The sequence below is a fragment of the Cebus imitator genome, unplaced genomic scaffold (assembly GCF_001604975.1).
Source record: "Cebus imitator isolate Cc_AM_T3 unplaced genomic scaffold, Cebus_imitator-1.0 Scaffold106, whole genome shotgun sequence".
NCBI lineage: Eukaryota > Metazoa > Chordata > Mammalia > Primates > Cebidae > Cebus > Cebus imitator.
Window position 1 is genome coordinate 4,749,401 of NW_016107421.1, and position 16,354 is coordinate 4,765,754.

Consider the following 16,354-nt stretch of genomic DNA (forward strand, 5'->3'; position numbering starts at 1 on the left):
ACCTCGGAAGTCCCATTTTAAGATCACCTAGGAGCCAGGTGTGGTGGTGCAGACCTGTATCCCAGCTACTCGGGAGGCTGAGGCAGGAGGGCTGCTGGAGCCCAGGGGGTCCAGGCTGCAGTGAGCTGGGATCACACCTGTGCACAGACACACACACTGCACGCCAGCCTGGGCGACAGGAAAAGACCCCATCCCCAAAAGAAAAAGAAAAAGAATGGAAGAAAAAAAAAAAAGGTTACACAAGACAACATCTGAAAACTTTATAGAAACACTGGTGGAAGGATTACAGATGTGTTTGCAAAAAAACTTAAGTAGAAAGAGGGTGGGGTTTGTTTGATACCAGAAAACCTGCTTTCAGTAACACTTATGCCATCGACTTCACTGGGCTGTTGCATCACATGAAACAGTGAATAAGCGTGTGGTTTGTAAAATGTCTGGGAAGTCGTTTGTAGAAACAGTTCAGATGCCAGGCTCAATCGCCCTCGTGTCCATTCCTGCTCAAGCATTTGAAGCATTCTCACAGAGCAGAATGTGGCAGAACAGCTACAAGTTGAAAAATACTTGTGTGGAGGCTGAATTTTTAATGCAAGGTAGGACTCCAACAGCTAGAACCGTTCTGCTGTGATCGTCATTGTCTCGGGAAAAGACGGGCTCCCAGCACGGCTGGGTTGAAGGGGAAGCTGAGGGCACGTGTGTGCTGAGAAGCAACTGGGTGGGAGTTTCCTGGGGTTACAGTCCCAACTCCACCCCAGCCAGCCCTGTGACCTCAGACGGGTCTGACAGCTTCTCCAGGCCCCCACTTTCCACTCTCTAAAGCGAGGGGTTGAACTGGAGACCTGGAGTAGCATGTAGCTGTTGTCACTCCGCTCCACACATCTGTCAGAGCTCCAGAGGGAGGCTGACTGCCCGGCCCTGCCACTTGCAGGCTGTGTGACCTCAGGCAAGTCACTTGCCCTCTCTGTGTCTTACTTCCCTCATGTTTAAGCTGGGGACAGTAGCAGTCTCTGCCTAATGAGGCTGTTTTGAGGAGTACATGGCATCGTATCCATAAAGCTCATAGAATAGTGTCTGCCCAGCATGTGGAAAAGGCTTGATAAATGGTAGCAATTCTTATAAGTACTATTTCTCTCGCTCCTGACCACCCTTTTACTCTGTGAGTCTGGAATTTATTGCTGTATATCTGTTAAACTCTGAACAAGATTTTCTTTCAGCATCATCACTGCTGACCCTGCACTGGGAAGGTGCCCGCTGCCCTGTCCTCTAATAAGATGTCCTGTCTGTTTCAGGCGGAGGCCCGGCTCGCCGCAAAACGCGCAGCACGTGCGGAGGCTCGAGAGATCCGCATGAAGGAGCTGGAGCGGCAGCAGAAGGAGGTAACGCTTGGGGCTCCTTGTTGGGTCTTTTCACAGTGATTTGCGTTTTGGGTCCAGCGTGTCAATGCAGCCACCTGCTGCTGCAGACGCACCTGGCTGTCTCATGTTGCTCATGGTCGGAGTGCGTTTGCACCTGTGACTTCTGCCCAAGGTCAGGCTGGGAGTGCACATAGCACAGATGCCAGGCGTGCCTGCTCAGACCTGCTGCCTCCTGAAAGGGGCTTAGAAGCCTCTTGCCTGCAAAGATCATGCTTTCCAGCTGCAAGGAGCCAAAATGTGCAGGGTCTGAGCTTTAATGTCTAACTGTCGTACTAGAATCTAAATCCTCTGGATTAACATGGAAAAGAAGAACAGATCAATGCGTTTCTAGGCTGGCCAATTTATTTTATTTAAAAATATTTCCCCCATGGTTTGTACAGTGTTGATCATGCATGGGCTGCAGGTTTCAGGGTATCTGGAGCCCGTGTGTGATAGAGAGAGAATGAACATGATGGATGACATAGCCAGGAAGAAACTCGCCCCTGGGAAAATGGCGAGCGATGTGTTGACACACCTGCTCATGGCCTTTGCAGCTTATTTTCATCATCTTGAGCTGGAGCCAGGAGTCATTTCTGACAGCATGAGGGCTCTTTAACTCACAGTTATGGTGTGACCTTTTCTGTGAGCTCAGAGGCACAGAAGCCGAGACCCCTCAGTCTGTGCTCTCCCGTGGGCCATGCCCTACGGGGCCAAGGAACCATCCATCCCGAGCCCACCCCCATGGGCTTTTCTTCTTAAGAAGATTTGATTTGATTTTGCTAGACAGAAGTAACCAGCTGCCTTCCTACACAGGTTCATGTTTGGCTTGCATAGCCAAATTTTAAAAGGCGACCCAGTGTTTAAAACCAGTGCGACTTCAGATAAATATCTGAATTTCCAGATTCTCTTACGGTGGTTGTAGATTCTGCCATATTCCCAGCAAAGACCAAGCCGGCCACATTCCCTGCAGGGGCGGGGCCCTGCCACCGGTCTGACGTGCTCATTGCCCTCCACTGCTGGGAGTTAGCCACTCTGGGTAGAGTCTTCAGGCAGAGGCTGGGCAGTGTCACCGAGCCCTGGGAACCATCCTGCAAGCTCACACTCTGGTATCCATAGTGGTTGCTGGAGGCCACTAGAAGGAATAGTGCTTTTATTCTGAACTGGTTTTTGAATATATATATCTACATTTTGCTGTTGTTGAGATGGAGTCTCGCTCTGTCACCCAGGCTAGAATACAGTGATGTGATCTCTGCTCACTGCAACCTCCGCCTCCCGGGTTCAAGCAATTCTCATGCCTCGGCCTTTCAAGTAGTTGAGATTACAGGTGCACCACACCATGCCTGGTTACTTTTTGTATTTTTAGTAGAGACAGTGTTTCGTCATGTGGGCCAGAGCGGTCTCAAACTCCTGACCTCAAGTGATCCTCCTGCCTTGACCTCCTGTGCTCCCAAAGTGCTGGGATTACAGGCATAAGCCACCACACCTGGCTTAAATATATATATTTCAAATGACAAAATCTCAAGTGCTTTTTCACACTGCCCAGTGTCAGTTTTTCTGTAGAATGTGTCTGTTCCTATCTCAGTGGACACTTTCCAGTTCCCCGTGGACAGGACACTGCTGGCCCCTTCCGTCTGTTTTAGAAACCGAATAGCAGCAGGCCAGTAAGGTGGTTAATTTGACGGGCAGTGGCCACCGGTTCTTGGGACATATCACCGTGTGAGCGGATGGCTGCCTGGTTCTCCAGAGCCAGAAGCCACCCCCTCTGGCTACTGTGTGGCATTCCAAGGCTTATCGGGTTTTAACCCACTTCTCCTGGCTTCCCAATAGGGCCCCAGTCTTTTATAATTATTATTATTAAGGCCATAAAATAGTTGTAAAAAGAATTTCCCGAAGTATTTTGTTTCTCTGCCAGGCTTTGCACGGTTGGTGGGACTGTAAGGCCCCTGCCTGCCCTGTTCATAGCTCCTGTGTCTCGGCTCTGTTGCTACAGCAGAGCCAGGGACTCCGAGGGTGCACTTGGCCGTGAAGCTGTGGGCGGGCCCTGCCCAGCTTTCAGGATGGTGTCTGTCATCATTTCATCATTTTTCTCATGTACAGTAGATATAAGGAAAGTTACTTTCATCAAGAATACAAATGTGGAATATCTACAAAATCAAGGTGAAAAAATAATTATAGTGTGTACATAGTACATACTCTATGTATGTATGTACTACTATATGTATATGTATGTACGTACACATCTATCTTCTAAATTAAACATTTAGATGAAAACATATTGACTGTATTCTTCCTTTTTTTTTTTTTTTTTTGAGACAGAATCTTGCTCTGTCACCCAGGCTGGAGTGCAGTGGTGCAATCTTGGCTCACTGCAGCCTCCCTCTCCTGGGTTCAAGCAATTCCCCTGCCTCAGACTCCTGAGTAGCTGGGATTGCAGGTGCCTGCCATCATGCCCAGCTAATTTTTGTATTTTTAGTAGAGACAGGATTTTACCATGTTGGCCAGGTTGGTCTCGAACTCCTGACCTCAGGTGATCTGCCCGTCTTGGTCTCCCAAAATGCTTGGATTCTAGGCGTGAGCCACCGCACCCGGCCCATATTGTATCTTAATTATGGATGGAACTGATTTAAATATATACATATTGATATAAGCAGCTTGTTACAAAGTTGTTCGGCAAAAGTTCTTGATTTAAAAAGTAACTAAGATGAATTAAGGCAAGAAGTCATCTATTTGAATGGCCTTCTTTAAAAGCAAAGCATCCCTTTCTTCCTTTGAGTCAAAGGTACCCCTCTTCTGTTGCATTTTAGTTGTACAACGTAAGAGCAATCTGTTGCTGGACTCCCGTATCTCTGTTGTAATATTCCAAGCCACACAAAAAGAAAATTAAAAATAATCCGAGTGGTGGCATGTACCTGTAGTCCCAGCTACGCAGGACACTGAGGCAGAAGCATTGCTTAAGCCCAGGAGCTTGGAGTAATGGTCGTGCCTTCATGGTCCCTCTGCATAGCCACTGTACCCCAGCTGGGGCAACATAGTGAGACCCCCATCTCTTTCAAAAAGTCAAAAAATAATAAGTAGTTGCTACTCCAGATAGGAAACCAAGCCCTTGTCATTTTATTTCAGTATCGTAAGAAAGGCACGCGGAGCAGCCCTCATTGGTGCCTCTGATGAACACGGGCTTTGCAGAGAACATCCAATAAGATCTGGGAAGTCTGATGTAAAATGCTGTGGCTTGCCCTCTTCAGCACGCGTTTAGGTGTCATTTGCTTAGTTGGTCGCATTCGAATTTTGAAATTGTTCTCCCTACAGCATGGTTTTATCATAAAGATATTTCAGAGAGTCACAGGAGCCAAAATGTCTCATCCTGTTGCAAATTCCATGGAACGTTCACCGCCAAGAGTGGTGGTTTTGGTCTGTGCTCTCAGATAGCAGGGACTGCAGGAGGGTGTGGTGTCCCTTGTGGGCAGCACCTTTGGCCATCGTCACCTTTTGCACAATCCTCTGTGGATCTACAGCCTTGGCTTTCTCATCACTGAGGTCTGAACTTCCACACTCACGTGGCTTGTGGCTGTGACACAAGGGGTATGTCATGGGTGCCACTGCAGACTCCTGCCTGGGGTTGGTCATGGACCAGGACCCAGAGCCACCTGAACTTACCAGGTTGTGGAACAAGAGCCTGGGAAGGTGGGGGATGTGTCGGGAGGGGCAGAGAAATGAACACAGCGAAGATGGTGAGTGGGGACAGCAAGTGAAACAGCTCTACGGGGGGGAAGCCATTCTTTGTGGCAGCAGAGGATGGACGTGGCAGACAGGAAGCTGCCCTGGAAGGCAACATCCAGACGGGGAAGGGCCGGCCAGTCAGCCCAACGCAGCAAGAGTTCCTAACAATGGCAACTGTGCCTTCATGAATTTCAGGTCTTTGCAAGATGACAGCATTGTTGTTTAAAGTTTATGTCTGCTTCTTCTAAAAAGGTATTGAAAGATCTTCAATCAGAGAGAGGTGTATTTTGTGACTAGTCAGAGAAGCCTGCGGGGGGGCGGGGAACATCCCAGAACCCCTGCCATGTGGCAGAGCTGGGCTAGGGGCTGTCACCTGCTGATGGTGATGGGCATCTTCACGAACTTTACAGGTGAGAAAAACAGGACTTAGGGAGACAGACAGTTTTTCCCGAATCTAAGAAAATGACCAAGCCAAGATTCAAACTGGATCTGACCAGTTGCAAAGCCTGTGGTCTTCCTAGCACACCCCTCTGTCTCAAAATCAGTCATGTAACCAACACCAAAAACAAGTCAGAGGAGGATGGAGTGAATCTGTGGACCATGGGGTTGAAGTTAGCGTCGAGGATGCTGGCACCCACAGCCAGGAGGGAATAGAATGATCCACATAATCCTGGTCACTTTCCAAGTGGAAGCATGCCTTGAAAAAGAAAGTTGTCCTTGGTGCTGTATTTGAGGCACAGTAACATGAAACATAAAATAGACAATTTTGTTAGAATTGTCTATAAATACAGAAGCAGTAGCTGTTCATCTAGCTGTGCCTTTATTTGACCCAAAAGGTGGGATAGAGGCTAGGAGGATTGTACACGTGTGTATATGGGTTTATGTGCATGTGTGTGTGTGTGCATGTGTGTGTATATGTGTGTACATGTGCATGCATGTGTGTGCGCACATGTATGTGGGTCTGTGTGTGTGCATGTGCGTGTATGTGTGTGCACACATGTGTGTGTGGGTTCATGTGTGTGCATGTGTGCAGGTTCGTGTGTGTGCATCTGCATGTGCCCATGTGCGGGTTCGTGTGTGCATATGCGTGTGTGTGTGTGTGTGTGCGGGTTCGTGTGTGTGCATGCGTGTGTGTACGTGTGCAGGTTTGTGCGTGCATGTGCGTGTGTACGTGTGCAGGTTCGTGTGTGTGCATGTGCGTGTGCAAGTGTGCAGGCTCGTGTGTGTGCATGCACGTGTGTACGTGTGCGGGTTTGTGCGTGCATGCGCGTGTGTACGTGTGTGGGTTCGTGTGTGTGCATGTGCGTGTGCACGTGTGCGGGTTCGTATGTGCATATGCATGTGTACATGTGCCGGTTCATGTGTGTGTGTGTGCGTGTGTATGTGTACGGGTTTCGGTGTGTGCATGTGTGTGTGTGCAGGTTCATGTGTATGCATGTGTATGTGTGCATGTGTGTGCATGCACATGTGTGTGGGTTCATGTGTGTGCATGGGTGTGTGCACACACATGAGCATGTGCATATGCATCCAGAGGGAAGAGAGTCCAGCTGGTGGGGTCTGAGCTTTCAGGTCTTCAGCCCATGCCTGGAGGATTTAGGAAGGTGCACCCCACCACCTCCCTCACAGTCTTCTTTGCATATCACAGCACTGGGCCTGGCTATTATTAGAACCAGTGAACACAATTTGAGGTTATACCATCTGGGAGCTTGGGGCACTGACATTTTAAATTGTTGATTAAGGGGAAATGAATATGTTTTGGAAGACCAGTGTTTAAAGTGTAGGGTTGATATTTTGGTGTAAAACTTGAGAAACCTGATCCCTGTTTTCATCTGGGTCACAAGCCATCCCATTTGCATGCAGGCGTTTCTGTGCAGGCTGAGGGTTTTCTTGAAGGGGCTTCTCTGAGCACACTGAGAAGGGCAGGAAGTTGACTAGGGTTTGTGTTCCCCAAGGGAAGCATGGAGCGTGTACAGAGAGGGGAGGTGGCAAGGAGACACCAGTGTCAGGGGCAGCCCTGTCACCACGGCATTCTCAGACCTCCAGGCCAGCTCCCGCCCCGCTGGAATGGCTCTTTTCAGCACACAGACAGCGAGAGCCCACTACAGCGTACACTAGCTGTGTTCCAGGGACTGTTTAAAAGGATATGAGCTCCTTTTTAATGGATTTGTTAAGGGAGAATAGTGGACATGTTCTTGGGAAATTCAAGTAAACCCTGAACTTCGTAGGGAGAACCTACACTGATAGAAAAACAATGGTGATCGGGGTATCCCTTTTCTTGCTGCTGACTGGATAAACATTTTGGTTAGAGATGCTGTTTCTTACAGTCATAATGTTGGATATATTCACGTGTTCCCCATGTAAGACTAGAAATGCCAACTTCCTCGTCTTGCAGCTTTGGCAGTACTTTGAAGAATGCCTGATATGATCAATGTTTTAATAAATGAATGAATAAATATGAGTAGCTGTCTCAGTTTTATCTCGTGAGTACTGCAAAGTTAAGAGAAACCTCCGAAGCAAATGAATATGTCAATGTATCATAACGACCTCCTTTAGGAATATTTCTGTTATATTCTAAGGATCACTCTATTTGGCTGGAATGTTCCTGGTATTCTGTATGTGTCTGTGTGAATCAAAACATCAAAGCCTCTTTCTTCATTATTTGTGAATTTGAACAGTTAACTTTCCAATTAAGTTTCTGTACTTTTTGGTTATACTTTTATTACTGCAAAATGAATTTTGAATTAAAGATGAAGGAAGTACTTTTTCTCATTGATGGCAATGGGTTATACAGACTTCTGTATTGGAATAATAGCAGTATTTTTGGTAGAGATTCGTGTGGGTGTACCCCTGTTTCACCAATGTATCTGAAATGGAACGTAAAGTAAGTGATAAAATTTACAAACTCTTGTCAGTGGGACCTCACATCCCTATTCACATTTTACTGGTATTCGGTGTTTCTTTCCCAGAATGGCTTTGATTCATATGTCTAGTTACTTACAGAACCTTTCATTCTGATGTTACTGTTTCTGTAATTGGATTTTATATTTCTTTTTTCTTTTGTCCTTCTCTATAGATCTATCAGGTCCAAAAGGTAGGCTCTTCCTTCTTTATTTCCTAACTTGCATGGACTGTTTTTTCCTTACCAAGGGCCTGGTCACCTTTCAGAAATAACACCTTGCATTGAAGATAGCACAGAAGTTCTTACTGTTTATTTTACTACTTTGTGTATGAATTTGTTTGAACTAGAATGACTAGATCCTCATCCTACCCCACTCAAAGCAGCAGTCAGACACATTTCTGTGTACCGAATGCTTTTCTCATCTGCATTTTCCTATGGAAATTTAAAAATTGCTTCTTTGAGAAGAAAAGTAATTCTAAGGCAAGAAAAAATTATATTTCCAAATTTGGATAGCCTTCTGAAATTATGTATTGAAAGGAAAAGACAATTTTATTAGAAAACTTCAAAAAATATCCATGAAAATCACCACATATCAAGAGATTATTAGACATGGACTTAAAAATCTGAGTAAAAAGACGATGATATGAAATGAACCTGCCGTTCATCCCTAATGCTCAGAGATCATAAAATAACACACCTCTCTGTTTCCTAGTATTTTGTAGAAGCAGCTGAGCTTTAGAAGTAAATACACTGGGTATGCCAGACACAGAAAATAAAGACAACCACGTCAGTGATTCAAGATCTAGCAAAAATGATGTCAGAAGTGAGCGAGTTCCAAGTATTTATGGAATGTGTATACAAGGGAGTCTTTCCCATAAATGAATTTAGTTTGATATTTACAACATCTGTGATAGTTTCCTTTTATAAATTTATTTAGTTTCTAGATGAACAACAACTGTATTTTTCTCTTAGAATGGATAAGAAAATCAGAATAAGGTCACTTAATGTTAGAGATTAGAGCACGCAGGCCCCCAGAACGCAGGGGCGGTAAATTTAAGAGCCTGTTGTGTTAGATTCCTGAGCCCGATGACGAATCGCCTTCCCCGCGGGTGCCCTGCACCCTGCATAGCTGATGTCCCCAGAAGTGCAAAGAAATTTGTTAAGTAGATGCCAGAATTTGTTGTGCTTGACTAGTGTTTCTAGGGCCCAAGTATAGAAATCGTATTGCAGCTGGAGTTCCTCATCGTCCTCAGAGAGCCTCGGGAAGAACTGGACAAGTGAAAGGTCAGGCGGGAGCCCTCCCTGTGACTGACACAGCAGGAGGCTCCCTTCCAATGCCTGGAAGACGGGCTCTATCTGGTCATTTCCACTTGTATTCATGCCTTTCTTGTGCTATGTCACATTATTTTCTTTTTACTAAAGAGCCAGGTATACATTGTGAGAACTTTGTCAGAATGTGAATTTGTTTAGAAGGTGAAGCTGGAGGGGGCCCCGGAAGTCCGCAGCAGAAGAGCAGAGGCACAGTTTCATAGTCAAGGTGTGCCAAGGGAGGGGAAGGCTTTCCTCACGGCGGAGATGTCTGGGGAGGAGAGGAGGCGGTGATCGCTCCTCCGGCCCAGACAGCTGCCCAGTGGAACAGTTTCTGTAGAATCAAAGCTATTTCTGAAAGTCAAGCCCCTTTTGCAGTAGAGTGGCTCCTGCTTCCCGCTGCATGGCTTCACCGGCTCTGGCTCATGGTGGTGATTTACATTTGAAATGTTTGCCCTTCCTGGACTTGTGCTGGTGCTGCTGGCTAACCCGGGAACTGCTAGTTAATCACACTTGCTGTTACTAGGGGCGTTCTCTCCCCTGGGAGTGACACGGAAATGCAGCTGCAGTGGCTACTTATGAGGCCCCCCATGAGCGAGGTGAATGATTTTCAATCCTGGTTTTTTATCATGAGAAGAGCAAAATAGAGTGTGTGGATATAATGGGACCAAAAAAAATCTGTGAAAACAGAAAAACTGACAATACAGATTTCTTTTGGAATTTAAATAATTTTATTGTGAATGTATATAGCCCCCATCCTTCTACAAACATTTTTCTTCCATCATTTTAGTTAAGCCAAGAGATAAGTGAGGGGTGATGGCATCATATTTTACTTGGGGAAAATCTAGAACTTGACAGGTGCTAACATTAATTGAATGCAAAATAACTTTAAGCTGATACATTTCCCTGACATTAAAGATAAAACATGACTTTGGAATATGTTTGCTTTTATTTCCTTTCTGAATTTATATTCCAAGGGAACAGCTTAGAGAAAAAGATATGGCTCATGGTTTTTTTTTTTTTTGTACTAGAGTTCCGTATTATTTATTTTTAAAAACATTGTTAAATCTCCCTCCTAATTTTTACTCTTCGAATTTTCTATTTACCACCATCTCTAAGAGAAAGAGGTAAGACCATCTGAGAGCTGAGTATTTTCAAACCTGACCACCCTTCAAAATGAAACTGAACCAACCATAGCAACAGCATGTTAGTTATTGTAAAACAATTTCATAAATGCTCTTGTATTTCTAACATCTGATTTTTTCTCCTCATTTTAAGACTTTAATGTATAAAGAGAAAACTCACATCTGCGTTATAATAATATCGAAGTTTGGTTAGTTGTTTCTTGATTTTCTTACTGGAAATTAAATAAAAAGGAGAAAAGCAAAACCCTGTTATTTGAGCCCATGAGCCGGGTTCCCCCTACCTTTGGGATTCCCAGATTCAGGGACAGCAGTAGCTGTTGTGAGTCTGCTTTTCTCATTCTAACTTGGACCGCTGAGCAAGATAAAAACATGAAGGTATGGGAACAAGCAAGCTTGTCCAGCCCGCGGGCCGCAGGCAGCTCAGGACAGCTGTGAATGCAGCTGAACTTTCAAATTCATAAACTTTCTGAAAACACTATGAAATTTTTTTGCAATTTTTTTAAGCTCATCACCTATTGTTTGTGTTAATGTATTTTACGTGTGGCCCAAGACACTCCTTCTTCCGGTGTAGTCCAGGGAAGCCAAAAGATTGGACACCCCTGAGCTAACATAATCTCCAGACATACGTAACCCGCAGGTCTACATAATTTTCTTCCCGTGTGAAGACCTCTTCTGTAGGTGTCTGCCAGTCATCACTCCGCCCACGCTACAAAGACATCAAAGTCGGTGAATTCCCACAGGCCTAGACTCAGCATAGACATCAGGCAGCTGGAATAAGTGTCAGGACTCAGTTTCTCCCCTTGTCCTCTCAGTTTCCCTGATGTCCCAACACAGGAATGGCTCTGAGCTGTTGCTTCTCTTAGAAGGTGTTTTATTCTTCCATCGCCTTTGCTTTGAAGGCACCAGCAGCCTGTCAGAGGGGCGTGAAGGCTGCTGGGCCGGCTTTACCGCCCTGCGCTCCGCTGAGGCCCTTCACCCAGGGAAGCTTCGTCCTGGGCTCTCTTGCCTTGCTGGGGTGGAGTGGGCGGGGAGGGTCTCTGTTCACAGCTCACTGCCTGCACGACTGCACGGTGGCGGCTCCGTGTGCAGGAGCCAAGCGTGTTGCTGACTGCTTGGCCTTGGCATGTTACCTTCACCACACGGCTGGATGGCAGTTTGGAAATGCATGTCAGAACTGTGCCTTAGACAATTGCCTTTTTTAAAAATTTCACTTCTTGCCTAATTTTCTTTCCCTTCTGTCTGTAGAAATATTATGGGCTGGATACAAAATGGGGTGACATCGAACAGTGGATGGTAGGCCTTGAATATAATTTTGTTTTTACCCTTCTCTCCCCCTTTCAATACAATGTGAAGACTTAAATGGTTTATAATGTAATTCTTATGCAGTTTAATTATGTAGATAGATTCCTATTGCACCATAATTTAATACTGAGAGATTTTCTTCCGGGAGTTTCTGCATCTGGTCTCTGTTTACATCCCCAAATGCAGCCTGCTTAGAAGCGGTCATGGCCAGGCACCTGGTCCTGCCTGTTGAGTAGCCACTGACTGCTGCTGTCTCCTGGCCTGCAGTCCGGGGAGGTCTCCACCCCACGACCACAGCCACCCTGATCTCCTCAGGCACAGGGCTCTCCACCAGGACTCAGGCTGGGCATGCGCGCCTGGCTTGAGAACTTTCCAGAGAACATTCCCACTGGCATCACAGCTCCCCAGGCTCTGGTTGGAACCTCAGAGGTACATTATGCTCCATTTCCTTCCCTCATGATTGCGACCAGCTGCCCCGTCCCCCTCATTTAGACTTTCTCTGCATTTGCTGTCTTCATCTTATCCGCTGTGCCTGCTGAAACCGCTGGTCTTCGGTAAGAAAATTCCTTTACCTTCTCCACCTGCTTCCTAGAGCAGCCCCTCTGCCTTCCGGGGAATGGAGAGCTAGCTCGCCCCTGATGATACCCCTGTCCTTCTGGCCTTCTCAAGAAGCTGCGGCGCCCACAGAGGGAGGCTGCGGAAGGGGGACAGTCTGTGTGCTTTCCGCTGGTCCCAAGAGAGCGTGGCCTGACCCTTCTCTTTAGTTCATCTACCTGAGTCCTTCCACCTCTTCCTGTCCCTTTTGCTTTATTGCCTGGCCCTGTGGACATCATCACATGCTTTTAGCAGTTGAGAACCTGGCCAGGATGGAAATGTCCTATTAAATGTTCCTTATACATAAAATAATCTAAGGAAGATCGAAGATTATCTCCTAACATCTTACGTACAGGGTATAAAAGAGGTTCATTCTTCAAATATAAAGAGCACACACTTACCCTAGTGAGAAAATGATTGCATTCAGCCTAGGAAAACCATCATTTTAGGCTTACATGACATAAATGTATTTTTATCAAATCTTAAGACATTTCTATCCACAGGTATGATGATATAGGAAAGAGAAAAAAAGAAAAGAAAAATTTAAAAAATCTTGTCATTGTTTAAAATTGTATCATTGTTTTATATACCACTGAGAAAGAAAAAATGCTAATTATAACTGAGCAACTGAGATTATAAGCTATACCCCAGCTTCAGAGATGTCGAGGTATGGAAAAACTGTGCAAATCCACAATATATGGTAGAAAGAGTGACATCCTTTTTGGATATTTTATGGAAATGATTTATCTTCTGATTCCCGAAGAGAGTAAGGTTCTGAAAGTAAGGGTAAAGGTAGATTGATTTAAACGGACCAGATGATAGAGGTTAGAAAAAAGTGGGACCCAGCTTCTGCCCCAAACACACTGTTTTTACAACAAAAATGAAGTATGCCAGTTTGTGCGCTTAAGAACCTCCCACCCCAGAAGAAAACGTTTTTGCCCACGGGTTTAATTGAAGCCTTTAAACGAATGCAAAGAAAATACGAATTTGACATTTGGATCAGAGCTGCTATTATGTTGCAATGGGACTACCTAAGCCTTTTTAAAACACTTCTCCTGTGTCCGTCTGTCTCTAACCTTCTCATACTGTTTCCTCCATTGCTTTGGTAGGAAGACAGTGAGCGCTACTCTCGTAGATCCAGAAGAAGCACCTCGGTTAGTACCGTGTTCCTTCGTTACTTAGGCACTTTGATTGAATTCTGCTTTGTACTTGCATTGGCTAAAGTATATATAATGCATATAATCTCTTAATGATGCTATCATCTCTTAAAGAAATTAACTAATACTGTTAATAATAGAATACTGATATTATTACCTAAGTAAAGACTATGAACTCAGTTTTTGGCATTTTGACCCAAATTTGGTAAGGAGAGTATGTCTGAGAAATGTTTGAGTATTAATATATTCACGGCAGTTGTAGTGCTTTTTATGCCATTGAACAACCATAAATAATTTGCATAGTAATATACACCAATGCTGTGTATTTATATTCCCTGTGAGATAAGACTACTTGGATGAAATTACTTTTTATTTTTTTTTGAGATAGAGTCTTGCTCTGTCACCCAGGCTGGAGTGCAGTGGCACAATTTTGGCTCACTGAAACTGGTGCCTCCCGGGTTCAACAATTCTTATGCCTCAGCCTCCCAAGTAGCTGGGCTTACAGACACGTACCACCATACCCGACTGATTTTTGTATTTTTAGTAGAGGTGGAGTTTCCCCATGTTGCCCAATCTGGTCGCGAACTCCTGGGCTCAAGCGATCCTCCTGCCTTGGCCTCCCAAAGTGCTGGGATTACAGGCATGAGCCACCATGCTTGGCCCTGAAATTACTTGTTTTTTTGAGACGGTGTCTTGGTCTGCCACCCAGGCTGGAGTGTAGTGGTGCAATCTCAGCTCACTGAAAACCCTATGTCGTGGGTTCAAGTGATTCTCCTGCCTCAGCCTCCTGAGTACCTGGGATTACAGGCATGCACCATGACACCTGGCTAATTTTTGTATTTTCAGTAGAGACTGAGTTTTGCCATGGTGGCCAGGCTGGTCTTGAACTCCTGACCTCAAGTGATTGGCCCACCCTGGCCTCCTAAAGTGCTAGGATTACAGGCATGAGCCACCTCGCTTGGCCCTGAAATTACATTAAATCCATACTGCCCATAAGCAGACAGAGATGCACAAAGCCTGTGTTGTGGGGGACCTAGTCTCGTATCCGCTGAGATGTCCAGGGGCGGCTGTCCCCTCACTGCTGTTGGGTGGGGTCAGTCGCCAGCATCCCCCCGAGCATGAGCACTGGTTCTTCAAGTGTGTTATGTGATCACTTCACGGTTGTTCTCGTCCTTTCTTTTAATAGGCTTCTGATGAAGACGAGCGCATGTCAGTGGGTAGTCGTGGAAGCCTGAGGGTCAGTAACCAGAATGACCGAGTTTGCATGGCACGGTTTATGGTCCAAGCCCTGTACTTCCTCATCCCACATTCAGACTTCTTCTCCATTATCCCCATAGTCTACTAGTCAATCTTTAACTGATGGGATGCTTACTTAGAGTCAGATCAATGGGGGATGTTTCTTTGTTGCCATAGAGAGATTATTAAGTGTGTAGGCACGTTGGTTGGTTGTTTCTTTCTTCTGAGATGAAGTCGCCTTTTTCCAATACCCATCCCCATCACAGAGCTCCCAAGCCTTGATTAGCACAGTCGTCTCAGCAAAAGGTGCACCCACCCTTCAGTAAGTCTGTAGCCACTGACACACGCTCCTGGTAACGTCGGAAGCTCTGTGAAAGGAGCTGTGAGTTAATTATTCAGCAATGTTTTCGCATAGCCACTCCAGACTTCCGGGTGGAAATTATTCAGCAATGTTTTCGCATAGCCACTGCAGACTTCCGGGTGGAAACCTGGACGAGCACTAGATCTGGAAGACCTGCCTTCTGCTGCTTTTCCTTGTATCAATTATAATTAGATCTCTTCATCACTGCCAGGCTTAATGGTTAATCAACACAAATATGGACTTTTCCTTAAACATTCCAGAAACCTTAATAATTAGACTCGAAAAAAAGTTTGAGCTTTGAGGGAAGTAAAATAGAAAAACTATGTTTTTCTCAGTTTCTGAGCATGTCAGGTTTTTTTTTACCGCAGGATGGAAATGACGTCTCACCACTGGTAATAAATAAGTCTCAAAGCAGCCACTCCGTTTTAGTAATTCTTAGGGACCATATAGAGCTGAGGGCTTGTTTTTCGCCACGGTGACAATTAAATCCTGTTACTTCTTGACTTATTATACATGCACTGAGTGTGTGTAATCGGCCATTTACAGCGATAAAATGCCGAGGCGAAACGCAGTCACTGAGATGTGAAGCGACCCTGTCCTTGTCACTGTCCTTGCAGTACCAAAAGCAGATCTGTAGTGATTTTGCCCAAAAAGCTGCGCTTCAAATGTAAGGCCCATGTGAATGCTTCCTTGCTGTTTGGACCTTCTCCTGAGACTTAGCCTCAGTGGTGCTGTCATAACCTCCTAAGTACCCTCCAACACCACTCACCCCAGAAGAGGGAAGATTTATGGACCCAAAATATAATAAATGCAAAGCTCAGTTAACAAAATCTGTAGACAAGGCACAGACATCACAGCTGTTGAGCAGGCCCAGGAGAAGCTTCAGTCCTTGAAACCAGTGAAGAAAATACCGTTTCAAGGATGGGGCGGGGGCTGACCGAGGGAGGAGGAAGCTCAGACTTAGAAGCATAGAGGATGTCAGCGACTTTGATAGGAGAACTTTTGATGGAAACATTGAGGGCAAAACCTGATTAAGATGGGTTCAAGAGAGAACAGAGGAGAGAGACACAGAATCCCAAACTCTCTGTCAAAATGCATCGTTTTCAGAGCCACGCCCTCCGGAAATTATAGGAAGTCTGTTGTGCGCACTTACATTTTCCTAGGAAAAGGATGTTCACTTTCTTAAGATTCTCAGAGGGTCTCCTGACCCTAGAGAATTGAAAACAATTGCAACATGAATGAGC

At 45.4% G+C, this 16,354-nt stretch overlaps 1 protein-coding gene across 45 annotated transcripts in view; it reads left to right on the top strand.

Annotated features, from left to right (window-relative positions):
- Positions 1-16,354, top strand: part of LRRFIP1 (LRR binding FLII interacting protein 1) — a 159,746-nt gene that overhangs the window by 87,232 nt on the left and 56,160 nt on the right. For 36 of the 45 annotated variants that reach the window (XM_017537773.1, XM_017537789.2, XM_017537794.2 and 33 more), the window contains exons 2-6: positions 1,287-1,373; positions 8,182-8,199; positions 11,706-11,753; positions 13,466-13,510; positions 14,700-14,750. In XM_017537773.1, the coding sequence (XP_017393262.1) occupies positions 1,287-1,373; positions 8,182-8,199; positions 11,706-11,753; positions 13,466-13,510; positions 14,700-14,750 (249 nt within the window). The remainder of the gene's footprint in view (positions 1-1,286; positions 1,374-8,181; positions 8,200-11,705; positions 11,754-13,465; positions 13,511-14,699; positions 14,751-16,354) is intronic. The other 9 variants (XM_037741768.1, XM_017537780.2, XM_017537783.2 and 6 more) reach the window with 1 other exon arrangement.